Genomic DNA, 15,683 nt, shown 5'->3' with positions numbered 1-15,683 from the left:
ATTTCATCAAGCAGCCGTGAAGTCATCACTTTTGATGATAACGAATCGCTATCAAGACACCTTCATTTTCTGCGAGTTTATTCCAGACTCCTTGGCCTCCACCTAGCACAGATTCATTGACCTTGGGATAATTACACTTATCAGGTCCTTCACGATGAACTTTCTTTTTCAATATCGGTTTCAATTAAAAAAAGCAAACACTGTAATCAAGATGCAAAATCACTTTCTTTTTGCATGTTGGGCGTTATGACGATTACGCTATGCATAATCCAAGTTGTACATTGTTGCCTCAGTGGGTGAAAACAAAACAAGAACAGCTTGGAAACAAGCAAACAAACAGTGAATTATTTCAAAGTCTGGCATGCATTCTTACCCCATCCAACAACGTAGAAAATTAGCAGCGACTTCTGCTCGGCGAATGCAGATGCAATGAGCTTGTGCAGGTAGAAGCCTTCGCAGAACATCCATGCGTACTGGCACAACCGGAAGTAGCGTGACAGTGTGTACAGCACCTTGCACAGGTTCTGCATTATAAATAAGCAGAGAAGACCTCGACAAATTGTTCACTTACACGTATTCTTAGTTATTTGAATATTTGCCAGTGGTTTGCAACGACACTAATTTGGGAAAAGGGGGAAGGGGGCCCATTAAACGTCATCATTTCGACTGTGCCCTTTGCAAGAAAAATGACTGTTACATTTATCGTCAATCAATCTGTTTATAGGCATGCTGAGGCGACGTTATCCCCGTAATTATCCATCTGTCCACCTATATTTCTGCTCCTCTCTCGCACCCTTGCCTTCACTTGAAATTAAACTTACTACTCTCAGTGAAGAGGGGCTATTTCGGCTTTGCGCTACATGCCCTGTCCTTGTATATTTCTTCTTGATTTTCACTAGGACACCCCTAAAAAACAACGTTTCCGTGATCCAACCTGCTCCCTTTTGGTCCATGAAGACTACGCCTATCATTTTCCTTTCTCTGGCTCGCTGAGTCACCACGAAGTTTTTTTCAGGCCTTTCAACATGAGGCATTCGTAATGATAGCACACTGCGTGGCACACAGGGGTGGCGCCTGGGGGGGGGGGGGGGAAGATATGGAGAGCAGCAGCATCCCCTCCAGATATTTTCGCCTGCCTGCCTTTTCCCCATGAAGAAATGTGTTTAGAACGGAATGCCTAAGTTTTCCGCACCCTCGCCCCTTCAAGGAAATCACTTGTTGTGAGTGTCCCCCCCCCCCCCATAAAAAATCCTGGCTTCACCCTGGCTGAATGGCTGAAGTACACTCAGGCTCACCTAGAAGCGTTCAAGCTATAGTTGTGAAGCGTTAGAAGTGCACGTATGTCGTAGTAAATTTACCGGCTAAATTTCATTTTCTCTAACCTTTGAATATAAAGCCGGCTATACTAATTTTCGCATCAATATTCGGGCTCGTAACTTTCGAAAAACTTAGGCCTCCTCGGTAAACCCACAGAGACGCAATGATGCGCATTTACAGATGTAAAACCAACTACGTGCATGGTCGTACTGGATTCTGGTTGACACGTATGTTCTTCTCCTCGTTGACGTGGTCCAGGATGAAGACCGAGTCCACGAGGATGACGCTGATGTCGTAGAGCACCATGGCGACGCAGAAGTTCTTGTGCAAGGAGATGCGGTGAACCTGCAGCTGCCTGCGAATACGACGTGATAAAGTAAAGCTTTGCTCTTTTAGTTGTACTTGCAGGGTACTTTTGGCACGCACCTGCAACTGTGATAACTCCACCGTTTTACACTTGCGTGTAAAATTGTATATATTTTCCTCAATAATTTTGTATCACAGAAGATAAATACAGAGTTATAGCTTCTAATTTTCTAGGTTCATTTCAATGAAATAGCCTAGTTCGAGTCAACACACCCTTGTTAATGCTACAAAATGTTAGAAAATTGTAATTTCTCGCTTTTGAATTCTGTGTAGCTTTACTTCGTACTTGCGAAACATAAAAGGGTGTCCTTATATACACTGCCGATATATACCTGCAGGACAAAATGGCTTCTGAAAATATTTGCTGTTGAAATTGTGGGTCATGCTTACAGTAACTCAATTGAATCAATTCAATGTGTCTCTCAGAGAAGCAGTAGCGAAAAAAATTTAAATCGTATTTTGAACTTGAAGCCTTATCAGCAGTGCTTTCAACATGCACTGAAAACGTCTGCGTATAGGCAAACAGATTTGTTTCATTCCCAAAACTGCACATGGTGCCCCGTTTTATAGTTATATAATGTGTCTTTCACACTAGTAGGCCGTCCAGATTGTGGCTCATTTCAGCATTAGCATATAGTATATCCCTATTATTGTAACGTGGAATATTTTTAATTCATTTTAGTGAGGCATAAGCACCAGGTCAAATGTAGTTCAGGCACAATGATGTACTTGAAATCATGCCAGCCCATTTTCGCTAGGTAGAAACGTTGTTGTAATGATACTTTGCTCACTTATTTTGTGACACAGTGAACTTAATTCGACGATATTAGCTGTATTATTGAACTAACTTTTCAATCTTGTGCGCATCACAAAAAAAGCAAACAACTAGCAAACAGACGAAACAACATTACGTACTTGTAGACAGAAAAGATGACAATAGCTGGAACGAGGACGACGACAGACAGGGAGTGAAGCACGATGGAGAAGACGGTCATAGAACGATGATACTGCAATGGCACAATAACCGATAAGCATGTTCATAAGAAGGAAGAAAAACAAAACGAAATCGCCTTCGGCGTGCTTTCCTCTTGCAGCGCGAAAGCTTCTCGCACATTTCTCCAAGTACCATATTAACCCGGTAGTGTGCTTGTTGCGGCCACGACATTGCTCGATATTCTTAATCTCATCTGCCCGCCTAACTTCCTGCCTCCCTATCACAAAACTGCCTTCTTTTTATATTCACTGTAATACTTTTAATGAGCAGAATTTATCTCACCTTCTCGATACATGTTCTGTTCATACCCATTTCGACCCTATTTATATAGTATATTGCTAAAAAAGTGGCTTTGCTACTGCTTCTATATACATAAGGTGTCTTTAGTCAGAGCCTCTGATAACACCGTGCTAAGCTCTTCAGTTTTCTTTAGATGCTGTAGTCAACCTGTTTCTTGAACTGCGACGTTCTTTAAGAAGGATAATTTAGTGTTCGTACCAATGGAGCAAAGGGTAATTTCTTACGTCACATCACATCGCAGTAATCGATACCAAGAATACTGAAGCCTGGTTACTACTTCAATTCATTACATAAAATCCCCTATCAAGTTTTACAGTCTTCAATGTGGATACAGTGGCGTTTAAATCGTACATTTCGAATTTATTCGTTCGAGTTCTTTTTTTTATTTTGCCCTCCACGCACAAGTGTCACACTGCTCTGTCTACCCAGTGTTTGTCTCTTCGTGGAGCATGCGATCGTTGTTTCCCAGTGCGTGACATCTCCATTCAAATATAGCAGTATGAAGTGATACAAACCTCTAGAGAACCGCAGTCATAGAAGGTGTACTCTTTGCCATACTCCTGGCTGTAGTACCACGTGCCATTTTCCCAACAAATTTTTTTCGATGTCTCTGTAACACAAGCAACCCGCAATCGTAAGCTTTATGAGCTCTTCGCATATGTAACAACAACAACAAAAAAAGGAAATTGTTCAGAGCTTTCTTCTTTGTTTGATAACGCGATAAGAAATGCCAGCCAATAATGAAAAGCGAGGTATAGTGGGCGTTAATTAAACTGTCCCAGGTGTGTTGTAAAAACTATGATATAAATATGAAGGAAGTAATCTGGACGAAAATAAAAGTAGACGAGGGAACGATCGCCGCTGTAGCTCAGTTAGTAGGAGCGCCTGGTTTATAAACCGAAGGCTGCAGAATTGGTCCTTGCCGGAGCCAAGTCGTTGTATCTTCCACCTGAGTTCTTCCGATTATACTACAGCTATTAAAATACCCTTAAAAGAGTGATACTATACAGTACAATTCTTCTTACCTCATTTCCCAGCACAGGGTAGCCTGTCGGTTTAAGAGCTGGCTAAGCTACGTGTCCTTCCGCTTATTTCTTTCCCCCTTCTTTAAAAGAGTGCAATTAACATTGCCTATACCTACCTTCACTTGATTGTGCATTGGTTTTCGCGTGTGTAACTTTGGAAAGCCACTTCAACGCCACTTTAGATGTTATAGGCAAGCCTATAGTTCAAGAACAACCACAACCGAGGAGGAGAACGAGAGGTTGAGGAGAAGGGCGCAACTTCTGCAGCCGTAAATTCGCAGCAGGGCTCAGCGCCAACCGCTGCCACAGATAGCTATGCTTAGCGCTCGATCAAGAACTGAAGGGTAAGGACAGGGGAAAAGCAGTCGTCTCCTTAGACGATATCTCGCGCACAGTGCTATCCGCCTCTTCTCATTTCGGGATAATGAACATTTGTGAGCAGAATGAAGCTATCAGACAGCAACGAGTAACGGTTCTCCATTGCGCGCAGAAACAAGTGATGATTGGCTGATGACTTCGCCACAGTCGCAGCATGCGGTATCACAGCCGTCATCATGACGCTCTCATCAACCCAAGATTTACACATTTAGCATTCCTGCAAACGTGGCTAATAAATTTTTATGTGACTAAATTTTGCGCTTGGCGATTCCTGAAAGCTTTTGCTCCTGAATGCTGGAGCAGGAAAATATATATTTGAAATATATAACGTGACCATGACTTAGTTTATGACTAGTTTTTTGGACGCGACTCAGAAGACGACTCTTTAAATAATAGTACATTCTAATAGTTATCCTACATTCTTAAACAATAAAGAGAGCGAAATCTTGAAAAAATTCATCAATCAAGCTTACTTTTCGTCCTTTTAGTGTTGCCGGAAGTCACAAAACTTGATATATAAAAAAAAGTAGAAGTCTCTGTAACAGTACATTTTAATCGTGCGCACACATTACTGTTCATTTAAACCTGAAGTTAGAGCATCACCTATGAATGTGGCAAGACTATTACCCTGCGTTCAAGTTTTCTCCTTTCAAGTGTGAGTTATGACGAAAACATTGAGGTCATTTTTACTGTGCCTGCTCGTATGCAGCGCACGCTTGCGTGAAAATTCGAAATGTTTAAAAAAGGTAGAAATAAAGAGAGTGAAGCCTGAAACTATAATGACATAATTATTGGTTATATATGTATCCCTGAATAGGAGATGTCGGCAAGATGAACGTGAATAACAAAAAAGAAATATGTTTGACGAAGGAAGAATATGCTAATGCTCATGGAATGTGGATACGCACACCGATGCAGTGCTCTAAGTTATATTCCTTAGGACGAGTGAGGAAAAAAAAAAGCAAAGAAACCAAGCTGCATAACACATATTACATTTCAGAAGCTGTGAAATAAGTGACGCTCTTTTTAGTAAGAAGGGCAAAAAGAGAGGTTGATGAAACGAGCTACGTACCTCGTTTTACATTTCGCCATTTTAAACGTAATTTCAGCAGCGGTTCATTTGAAAGACGAGCTGGTTTTCGTTTTTCCTTTTAACATAAATATTGTGTTCATGGTATTAGGCAAGCCGTGCCTACCTCTTTCTTCAACACTTATATCGCTTTTCCTTTTCTTTCTTTCCCATTTAGAAGTAAGCGTGAGCTTTCCAAACTAGCTTTTTATTCTTTCCCGAGAAGACAACGTTGATGGTGTCATCTGTAGGCATCCGTTGAAGAGGCATGAGTAACATCGCGGTATTATCTAGGATAGTTTGGATGCCGACGCTCATTAAAAATCACAGCATATCCACGGAGTGAATGATTATGAGCGGGACGAAGCGTCTATCCATTCGTCCGTCCGTGAGTTCGTCCATGAGTCTGTCTGTCTGTCTGTCTGTCTGTCTGTCTGTCTGTCTGTCTGTCCGTCCATCCGTCCGTCCATCCGTCCGTCCGTCCGTCCGTCCGTCCACCCATCCGTCCATGCGTCCGTTTGTGCGTCTGTAGGTCTGTCTGTCCATCCGCGCGTCTGGCGGTCTGTCTTTCCATCCGTCCGTGCCTCTGTCGGTCTGTCTGTCTACCTTACCCATCCGTCCGTGCGTGCTCTGTCCATTCGTCCGTCCGTATGCCTGTCTGTCTGCCTGTCTTTGTCTCCACCCGTACGTCCGCTGTCTGTCTGTCTGTCTGTCTGTCTGTCTGTCTGTCTGTCTGTCTGTCTGTCTGTCTGTCTGTCTGTCTGTCTGTCCATCCGTCCGTCCATGTAATAAACATTCCAAGTACCGCCATCTCGCAACTTTTCATCATATATTCATCATATACAAGTGCCACCATCCAGCAGACATTCTAAAGAATAAACGTGAAATGACTACTACTACGAGGACGACACGGGACATACGACCCACGGCGTAAAAAGCTTCGCCACTAAAAGACAATGTGGGCACCCTCCTGTGTACATTCCTGTCCACGACTTGGGAGCCAATGAAGTTTTTCGCCGTCAGATGTCTTAACGGTTCCGGATAAGGACCACTAGCAGTGACGTAGGGAGCATGGATCAGGTCTTTGAAGATTAGGAAATGAGAGGGTATAGGCCCATTCTAAACCGAAGTGTTCCTCGTTGTTACCTGTAAAAGCTCGTTGAGCAGAAGGTAATCAGGTCTAACAATGGCTGCAGAAAGCGCCTTGCTGTAGCTACTTACTGATGCACTGTGGTGTTTCGGTGATGAAGTACGCATGCGTAGGACACGGCTTCCGCACTGTTGTTCCGGCAGGCGTGTCCTTAAAGCAAGTCCATCCGTCCCATGTAGCAGGACACCGCGGTCCAGCTGTGAATAAAATAATAGTAGCAATTCTAGGGCTTTATATAGGGATAATAACAGCCGTTCTTTACTGCAGGAATACGAGCTGGTGTAGAAGCTCGAAATTAGTCTGCGTACAGAGGTCATTAGATTAGTATCTATACCAATTAGTCTACACATAAATTAGCCTATATATCCAGGATAACCACCCGCAGCATACCAAATCCTTGTGGAATGTCATGTTAAGTGGCACGGGTATAGGTGAAACAGTATCAGGTGTTTTCGCCCTGAAGGCTGAACCTCGAGGGCACCTTACCTTAAGGTGATGGCTGCATACACGTCAATTGTTGTTAGTATTCCGGATAAGCACGCAACAGTGCAAATAATTCGTTAGGTGCCGTCTTCATTTTCCAGTATGGGATTACCACGTTTGAAGGCGGCATGCATCACAGAACAAGAAAAAAAAAGTTACATATGTAGACACGAACATAAGTGACAAGACAGCCTTCCAGCTGTGCCATTTTGCAGTAGTTCTATTTCGCAATTCAACTTAACTAAGAGAGTTGGGCTCGTTAATGTTGATATTTTACTGTCACATAGTTACTAGCACGAAGAAAAGACTGACGGAAAACACAAGGGCGCTCTGTGCCACCGCAACCTTTCTTTAAGTTATGTGTATTTGTTTTTTCTACTCTATAGTACCTATATCAAAGTCTTACACATTCAATTATTTCGCTATTTTCTTTCAACAAAGGCGGTGCCAGAGTTCAGGAGCATTTTTACACAAAGGGTATTTCCGCTTCACTTATTTGTACGTATTATTTTCACCGCGAACGACTGGCTTAAAGCAACTCCACGCATACTTAACGTCGTCACCTGCGCTCTTCTCAAAAAAAGACCGACCTCACCCGAATGAATTACAGGTGACACGAGTTCGTCTATAAATGACTGGTTTAAATGCCTGCGAAGCCTCAAAGAGAAAGCTTTAGTAGTTTAGTTTATTGGTATAATACCTTTATCTGCATATGCGTCTCATAAGCGCATACGTAGCTCCCTGTGCACTCGACATGTTTGGGTCACTCTTGCCGCAGCCTAATCACCCCCTCTGTAATCCCTCTGCGGTCTTTGCAGAGCGTCGAAACCTTCATAATAGATGTGGAATGCGGGACGCACTTTCATCTAACGCGCCACGAGAACATATAGCTTGAGGCATTTTCATGGTTGAAGAGCACCATACGTATGATAATGGGCATCACTTCACAGTCCGCTAGTCTAAAGTAAGGTAATGCGCATTTACGATTTCACATGTACAATCGAGTTCTCGATTTTTAAAACGTGGTCTCACACTTCGGAGAAGCGAGGAACAGTGCCACTACACCGGCACCAAATTCCTTCTCCCTTTTTTCCAAAAAAAAAAAAGACAGAACGTTTGGAGCTTAACACTGTGACAATATGCTCGAAGCAGCCAGCCATCTCTGTTTTACATTTCCAATTAAATTATCAAGGGAGTGCAATTGTTTAGCGTAGGCAACACGCATGAGATGGCATGCAGACTTCAGCGATTTCTTAGGCACCTGATTAATCTGATGGGACATCAGCACACTTCCGCTCGGAAGAGCACCATATTATATTCCATTGCCTGATTTTGCATCGAATGATTTGTTCCAGAAAATACGGCTGTGGTTTTGCGCGCAGTTGTTTGGTGCCGTGTTCGTAGACACTGTGAAACATCCGCGGCACAAAGGAGGCGGACATGACGATAGTGATGATGATAAGCTGCGAATATGAGACGTGCAACCGCAAAAGTGGGGTGCGCCAGAAAACGAGGTGGTCAGTGCAAAAAACAAACAAACAAAGAAACAAAAAAAAGCAGTGACAACGTCCACGCAGAAACCGACGTTGAAGTGACGTAAAAAAAGCACGAAAAGTTTCACGTACACGTAGTGTAGATTCAACAACATGAGCAAATATTTCACGCAGGAATACAAACGAGCGCGTCGACAACGCAACTAAAGGAAAAGTCGGAACCTACTTGCCTTGTCGACACTGTTGTACTACCACAAGGTATACGTGAAGTATTTACAGCAATAAGTATATCCGTGAAATCTTTCTTTCAAGCCTTTAAATAGTACCATTTCCGCGTGTCTTCGATATATAAACCACCCCAAAGCCACCGGGTATCTGTATCAGCGCTTTGTAACAAATAATATAACTTACTTGAGAAAAAAAAGGAAAAAAAAAAGCTGTCAAGCGTAAATAATTTAGTGGGTTCGACTGCAGCCGAGGGTGGCTGTCCACGAATGAGCTTCGAGCTTAAGTGGCTTCCGGTGTCTTCAAAGATTTTTTTTCTTGCTTATCTTAGACAAGTGAAATAAGTCGTTTCAGCGCTGGATGCCCGGACGTGAGCGAGAGAACTTAAAAGAGAAAAGAGGATTTCCTGAGTTGGACCGCATGAGAAGCCAACCTTATGGTCGTTGACATGTTAATTTACCTATGGGGCGAAAAGGTTATCAAAAATTTTTCCACAGTACAGTACGAGAAAAGAGTTGATAATGAGATTTTGTGTCTAAAAGGCTAGGCTGTAACAAACACAGTTCCTATACGGGTGACGGGCCACGCGTGAAGCACGTCTTTCCTTTTCAAACTCGCGATAGTAATTTCCCGCACGGTGGGGTAACATTGATACATTCCGCTACCACACTTATTGGGTTTTTGAAGAAATGTGTAGCAAGAAGGCCGGCTGCTGGGTGAGTCATTTGAAGTTCATGATGTTACGGTAGAGTCAGAAAAAAAAGAAAGGTGGGGATGGGGGGGTGGAGGGTGCGTAAGCAATAATAAAGAAGTGCGCAGAAGAAGGGCTCACAAGAAATTGAGAATAATGATAAAAAATAAACGAGAATAAGAGAATAAAAACAATAAAACCTAGGTCTTACAGGCAAATCAGTGTGGCACACAAAAGAGAACAGGTGGGTCTGGCAGACAATTACAATTTTTCTTCTCCGAGAATATTTACCAAGTTTTTGGTCACCTGAGCTACGAACGGTTTAATGCGAGAAAGACGTGCAAGTAAAGTTGCTATAGGTTTTAGTTAGTGCAACATTAAGACTGTTCACACTTCCAGGAAAATGGTGAAAGAAGGATCTGCTTGCCACAAAAATCACTTGGTTGCTAGTACGCACATCACCCTGCGAGTGTCGATTTTGAATTGTCCTTTCATCTAGTTGCCGGCAGCGCCAACAGTCATGATGATGTGAGAGAGACGCATACCTTTATTTTTCTGCTTTCGTAAGCATTATTTTTATTGAAATTAATAATAGGAGAGGTTGGCACTTTCATGACGGTGCCGGCTACTACTTCTCGTTTAGCGAACGAAACATTCAACGCGAAAAAAAAAACAATAATATAGGGGAACCAAATATGCGTTGCAGTAGTGCACCTGATGGGAATCACCAATGTTACAGTACGAGTTCATGCAAGTGAAACACGTTTTCATGTACCCGAACAAAGTAACGTGTTCTGTACCGTGTGGTTCGGCACACACGGAACAACAAACGAAAGTTGAAGAACACTTGAGCTTCGCCATCAAGAGCAGAACGTGATAGCGTAACGGGGCCCCGTGTCCATCGCCTTCTCAACTTCTTGGCTGTCTTCCCTCCTCGGTGCATGCTTCAGCATTGGCGCAAGAAAGTGAACGTTATCTACAAGCAACATTAACCATTTCAAACTGTCCTCTAATGTATACTGCAAGTACAGTTGTGAAGTGCACACTACGCAATAGTTCTTGCTTTTGCGAATCGACAAAGTACCCACTACGCATCCGGTCCGTAAGGCAACACGAGAACGTACGGAGCTGCCCACTTTTGTTCGTGGGCAGATAATAATGATAATAATGATAATAATGAAATATGTCACAGCGCATCGGAATGGGTGAACCTATCAACTCCTCACTCATCGTGCAACTCCCATGTCTTGAACGCTGCATGGAACGATTCTATGCTTCCGCCACGCAAGACTAAATTCCTTAAGGCAGCTCCTGCATTACATAGTATATTCGTATGGAGTTTTTTTTTTTCAGAAGCCATTCGAAACACTGGCTATGTTGTAGAAAACCTGCGGTAGAACTCAATGGTAAAACACCTGGGGTAGAGCTGAGCCAAAAGCAAGATAAATAAATTACGTAAGTTTTACGGTAGGCTTCTATTGACATGCAATCTCATTGTGTTAAACGTCACGATACATTGTTGCTTGCGTATTGTATCATTGCAATATGCCTTTTAATATAGAGCCGCATTTGTGGACGTCGCTACGTTACCCTCGGTAATCGTGAAATATCCTGACCTTCATTCTCTTCTTCACTTTCCTCCTCCTCCTGCTGGCATATTCACTGACCAATAAGTGGTGCATTGAAATGACCCTCCCGAAATATTTCTTTACAAGTCAATGTCTTTCTGTAAAGTGAAGGAGCACTGAACCTCCTATTTTCGCTATACCCAAGTTCTGTAAGCTTAGAGAGGACTATGTCTGTCTTGTCAATTTAGCCTGCACCTTATGAGCAGCCCCGTAAACAGTGTATGCTACAGTGGCTCAATTGATTTGATATTTTAGAAGGAAATAAGAAAGACTCGGGTTAGTGCCAGTTCTGTCTCTTATCCAAATTAAGCAAGTGTTCTTAGATCAGAAATGAGGGTGACACTTGATTTACAGTTGTGGTTTAAATACCTACGATCAGTGCCTATATTACATATACGGAACTACGTTGTATGTTATCGTATTTATTATCGCGGTAACCGGCATTCCTGTACGGAGATATTGCGGTAAATATTGAGAAGGTGGGGAGGGCAGCTCGGCTTGGCGTTCTGAATTGTACGGATCTTCTCAGCCTGAGTGACGTCACGTGTATTTACTGTACCTATTGTGTCTCTCGGCTCAGCCAGTTCGTCTTCGAGCATCTCCTGGCAACACTGTTTAGCGGCTTGGCAGCAGCTCTCCCATCGGTCGGCGTACAGCTTCTTCGCGAAGGTGTCCATGATCTCTACGTCACTCTTGTTGCCGTTGGCTCTAAAGCACTCACCGTCACAGCCACCACGACATAACCGGGCTCCGCGACAGTACCTGTGCGTATGCAAAACAGTTCGCGCATAAAGGCGTTTAGGGTCACGGCCGCTAGATAGGCCATGGTATAGTGCTTATAACAAACAAAATGAGCACTCTACCTGCAGAAAATCTTCATTTAGCATAGCTACGGAGTGTTACGAAGCTATTCAAGGACTAGAAAATAGTTCGGTAACTTGCTCTGTGGAACCACAGGTGGTTGGTTGCATGTTTGCCAACTTTCATGGCAGTGGGCTTAAATTATTTGTATACTTGTTATTTTCGTAGCTGGCGAGGCGAAACTTTGCTCAATACACAGAGATGCTCTCTTCTATAGGTTAGTGAAATCACTGAATCGAATTAAAGTTAGTTGGAGATAAAGACATCAATTGCCGTTTTATTTCATCTTCTTTTTTTTTTCACAAACAATGTGTGTTTAATTCCAAACTTCCGGAAGTTAAGCGCTTAATTCCATTTTTGCTTTATCTTATATATTTATGCGCTTCTCTCATTCAATTCATTAGTATGTAAAAAGCCATTTTCGCCCTGAATTCGAGAATATTTAAAAAAATACCAGCGTGAGTAACAACTTAATAGGTCTTAATGAGCACATATGAGCAGAAAAAATAGTTTAAAAAACTTGTGCCTCGCTGTTCGCCTTAACTTGGTTTTGATTTGGCATTGGCTATGCTATGAAACGTATATGCAGTCCGCGATGACGCAAACTTGGTGCTTTTTATTCCTAGATGACCTCTCGACGATATCTTTAATATTCAGGCTGCACTTCATTGTAACTATTGCCCCCCGTGGAGTTTTACCTGTTCTAGGTGCATTATTTTATCGTCCCTACTATTATTTTCGGGCAAGACACCTTCTTGTAGTTGTTTTCGCTGTGACCTTCAGATGTCGTGACGTATAGTCGTAAAGTGACATCTTAAGTACTGCAAGGCGACAGTAACGGTAAGTTTAAGTGTCGCTGATGGAGCTCGCAATGATGTACGCCAATGAATAATGCACCTAGCAGGTTTTTTTGTTCATTACTGTCTAAGAAGGCAAGGTAGGGACGTCATGCGTACGTGAGTCTGGAGGCGTTCTTGAAAGCCAGGCTGGCCATGTATTTGTAGCAGCGTGCACAAGTGATCAAGCCGAAAAAAAGCGGGTCCAGGTAGAATTGGCTCTCCATTCGACACGTGCCGGGGACTTTCTCGTACAAGGAGCTCCGTGCCCACGCCCCTCTCAAGCCGCCCACTGCAAGCTGCAAAGAACACGCGAGTCTGAGAGTCTAAATGCGTGAACACGTTCGGGGTGAAATCAAGATCTCGAGAAAGTGAAACGGAACAGAAAACAAGTTTGTGGATTGTTGAATAAGAAATGGATAGAAAAAAGTTATGAAAAAAGCAGAGAGTTAAACCCAAAAACAAGTATTCGGTTTGATACCCTGCACTGAAAGAAAAAACTTTGCCGTCATATAAAAGAAAAAAAAAAACGCCAGGCCTGCGCTCAGCACAGTCCTAGAGAAAGCCAGAAGGGCGTCTTTTGAGAGCCTTTTCTAAACACTCATGGGGTAACTGTTGCAAGAACACTTGCTGTGTACTCACAACGGGATTAATAATAATATAGTTTGGGTAGTAGGCCGGTTCGCCATACTATTTTCGCCATTCTGAAAAACGTGGCATCCGCTAAACACTTGCAAGGTATTTTGTACCAGTTGTTCATGCAGTGGCTGACGAGGATGAGGAATTCTGCCTGAAGTGGATATGTGCCACAGTTATTAGGTGATTTAAGATAAGCTTTGGTGAAGGGTTGCAGCATTGGACGACCCACTCGTTACGCTATTCGCATTGTGTGACACCTGGTTGTTATGTTGCTGTTTTAGAACGCTTTGTTACTCATATAAACGCGATTCCTTTCCCGAAATGAAGCATGCCTAAGCTAAGTTTGTGAACGAGTCTCAAGGATCGGCATGGCTCAGTGGTAGGATATTGGGCTGGCACACAGCAGACCCAGGTTTGAGCCCCACCTGGTACTAAGTTTTTTTTTTCTTATTTTGTGCGATGTGGGGACGGACATCAGTGGTGGCGGTGGCGGCGGCGGACATCTATGGTACCACACGTGACCTGAGTTGTGATCTCATAACAGCTTTTGCTGTAGAACAAATGAATGAACAAACAAATGATATCTTTGAGTCAGCAAAATCGCGATTGTATAACCACATTTCTTAAAGATTATGCCAGCAGTTTAATACGGTCAAATTTATCCCTCAGTTATTGGTCAGTCACTGGATAATACTGTCAATATATTACTTTTGGTACAAAAAGAGTAAAGAATTACGCAAAATCGCTTTGGAAGTCGTGCTACTTGGAGTGCGTAACGGGGAGGCTTTCAAGAAAATGACATGTTAGCGCCCGAAACGAAAATGTTCTGACAACGTCCTGAGGCATCACATCGCGCAAAGCGATTCCGAAATCCACGACTCGCTATTCGTGCTGTCACTTCTCTGAAGCGCACAGCATACCAAAAGTTTGGAGCACTTTAACAGTGGCAAAAAAAAAAGAGCCCCAAAAACTTGTATATTACGCCGGCCTATCATGCCTGGGCTAACAAACCGAATATCCCTCTCAACAAGTAATGTAATGGATCGTTTATAAATGTCTGTGCTTAAAGTACATGCTTTAATATTATAATAAATTTGTTATATGTTTTTTAATATGTGCTGTGAAATAATGTGTGTTCCAGTAGCAAAGATTCTTTTATGTTTCTCTTATGCAGATTTCTGTTTAAATATGACTTCATTCCACTCCTGTAATAGCCCATCTGGAAAGCCTAAGAGTATCAATGAATAAATAAATTGATAAAACCATTCAGTGAATGAAAACAGGTGATTTCTTCGCCCACTTTAATTCATTTTAATTTATATTACAATAGGTAGAGTGCAGTTAACCTCTTCTGTGCTTTGCTTCTTCTGCCTTAATTGTGCGTTTTATTCATGTATGTCTGAACACGTTTTTCGCAGCCACGAGTAAGCAGAGCATGACTTACCAAAAACGCGACAACGTAGAGGCGCCAAGGGCTCAATGGCATAGTGTATATGATTTGAAGGGCACCACAATCTTTCGTCAGCACGGATAATTCTCGTTTTGCAGCGGCGTGGAACTCTCTGAAAAGAAAGAAGACCCGAAGAATAACATAGAAAACTAGTGGCAAGCCCGTCTAATATATATCTCAGTTCACCGGCAGTTTGCTTAAGCTTCTACGTTACACTTTGTAACAGGTTTGAAAAAGCGTAGTCTGTGAAGTTAGTGTCCGTACAACATGAAAAGTTGAAGAATACTCATAGATTCAGTGGCAAGGGGTGGGGGGCATTATAATTAAAATTTGTATGTAATCCTGTTTCGAATTATTTAGAGGGCGCAGATGTTGCTACATTTGTCAGTCTACAAGTTCAAGTCTACAAAGCTTGGGTCACAATGGGATCAAGCATTGTTTAATTATTTTTCATTTTCCGAAACATTTCGCCACTGTCCAAGTGGTCGCAATAGTACTAGGTTTCCGGAAACTGAACGTCCGTAAATAGAATAAAGCAAATGACAAAAAACGAACACCTCACATGCTCAACATTTTTTTAGTAGTGTCAGTCACACATTTTCTTGTTTCTAAAGTTTCAGTGATGGTACTTCTTTTATGATAAAGGCAATATGTAAAAAAAGCTTTCCCACGCATACTGCCAGGAAATACCCTAGCTAAGGGTAGACAACTGTGCTAGTTGGTTTTGGTTGCAGCTATGTAGCATCATACTGGAAAACAAAGAGATGAACGAGTTGAA

The 15,683-nt window shown here is 42.5% G+C and overlaps 1 protein-coding gene across 5 annotated transcripts in view; it reads right to left on the bottom strand.

The window, feature by feature from the left end:
• LOC142806658 (calcitonin gene-related peptide type 1 receptor-like) overlaps positions 1-15,683 on the bottom strand; it is a 213,867-nt gene that overhangs the window by 20,232 nt on the left and 177,952 nt on the right. For all 5 annotated transcript variants that reach the window (XM_075891284.1, XM_075891285.1, XM_075891286.1 and 2 more), the window contains 8 exons: positions 14,900-15,017; positions 12,937-13,115; positions 11,679-11,881; positions 6,671-6,796; positions 3,493-3,587; positions 2,599-2,690; positions 1,528-1,672; positions 374-524 (listed from right to left, as the gene is read on the bottom strand). In XM_075891284.1, the coding sequence (XP_075747399.1) occupies positions 374-524; positions 1,528-1,672; positions 2,599-2,690; positions 3,493-3,587; positions 6,671-6,796; positions 11,679-11,881; positions 12,937-13,115; positions 14,900-14,941 (1,033 nt within the window). In that variant the 5' untranslated portion in view covers positions 14,942-15,017. The remainder of the gene's footprint in view (positions 1-373; positions 525-1,527; positions 1,673-2,598; positions 2,691-3,492; positions 3,588-6,670; positions 6,797-11,678; positions 11,882-12,936; positions 13,116-14,899; positions 15,018-15,683) is intronic.

The sequence above is a fragment of the Rhipicephalus microplus genome, chromosome 1 (assembly GCF_043290135.1).
Source record: "Rhipicephalus microplus isolate Deutch F79 chromosome 1, USDA_Rmic, whole genome shotgun sequence".
NCBI lineage: Eukaryota > Metazoa > Arthropoda > Arachnida > Ixodida > Ixodidae > Rhipicephalus > Rhipicephalus microplus.
The sequence above is the reverse complement of the archived record's forward strand: the minus strand, read 5'-3'. Positions and strand labels throughout refer to the sequence as shown.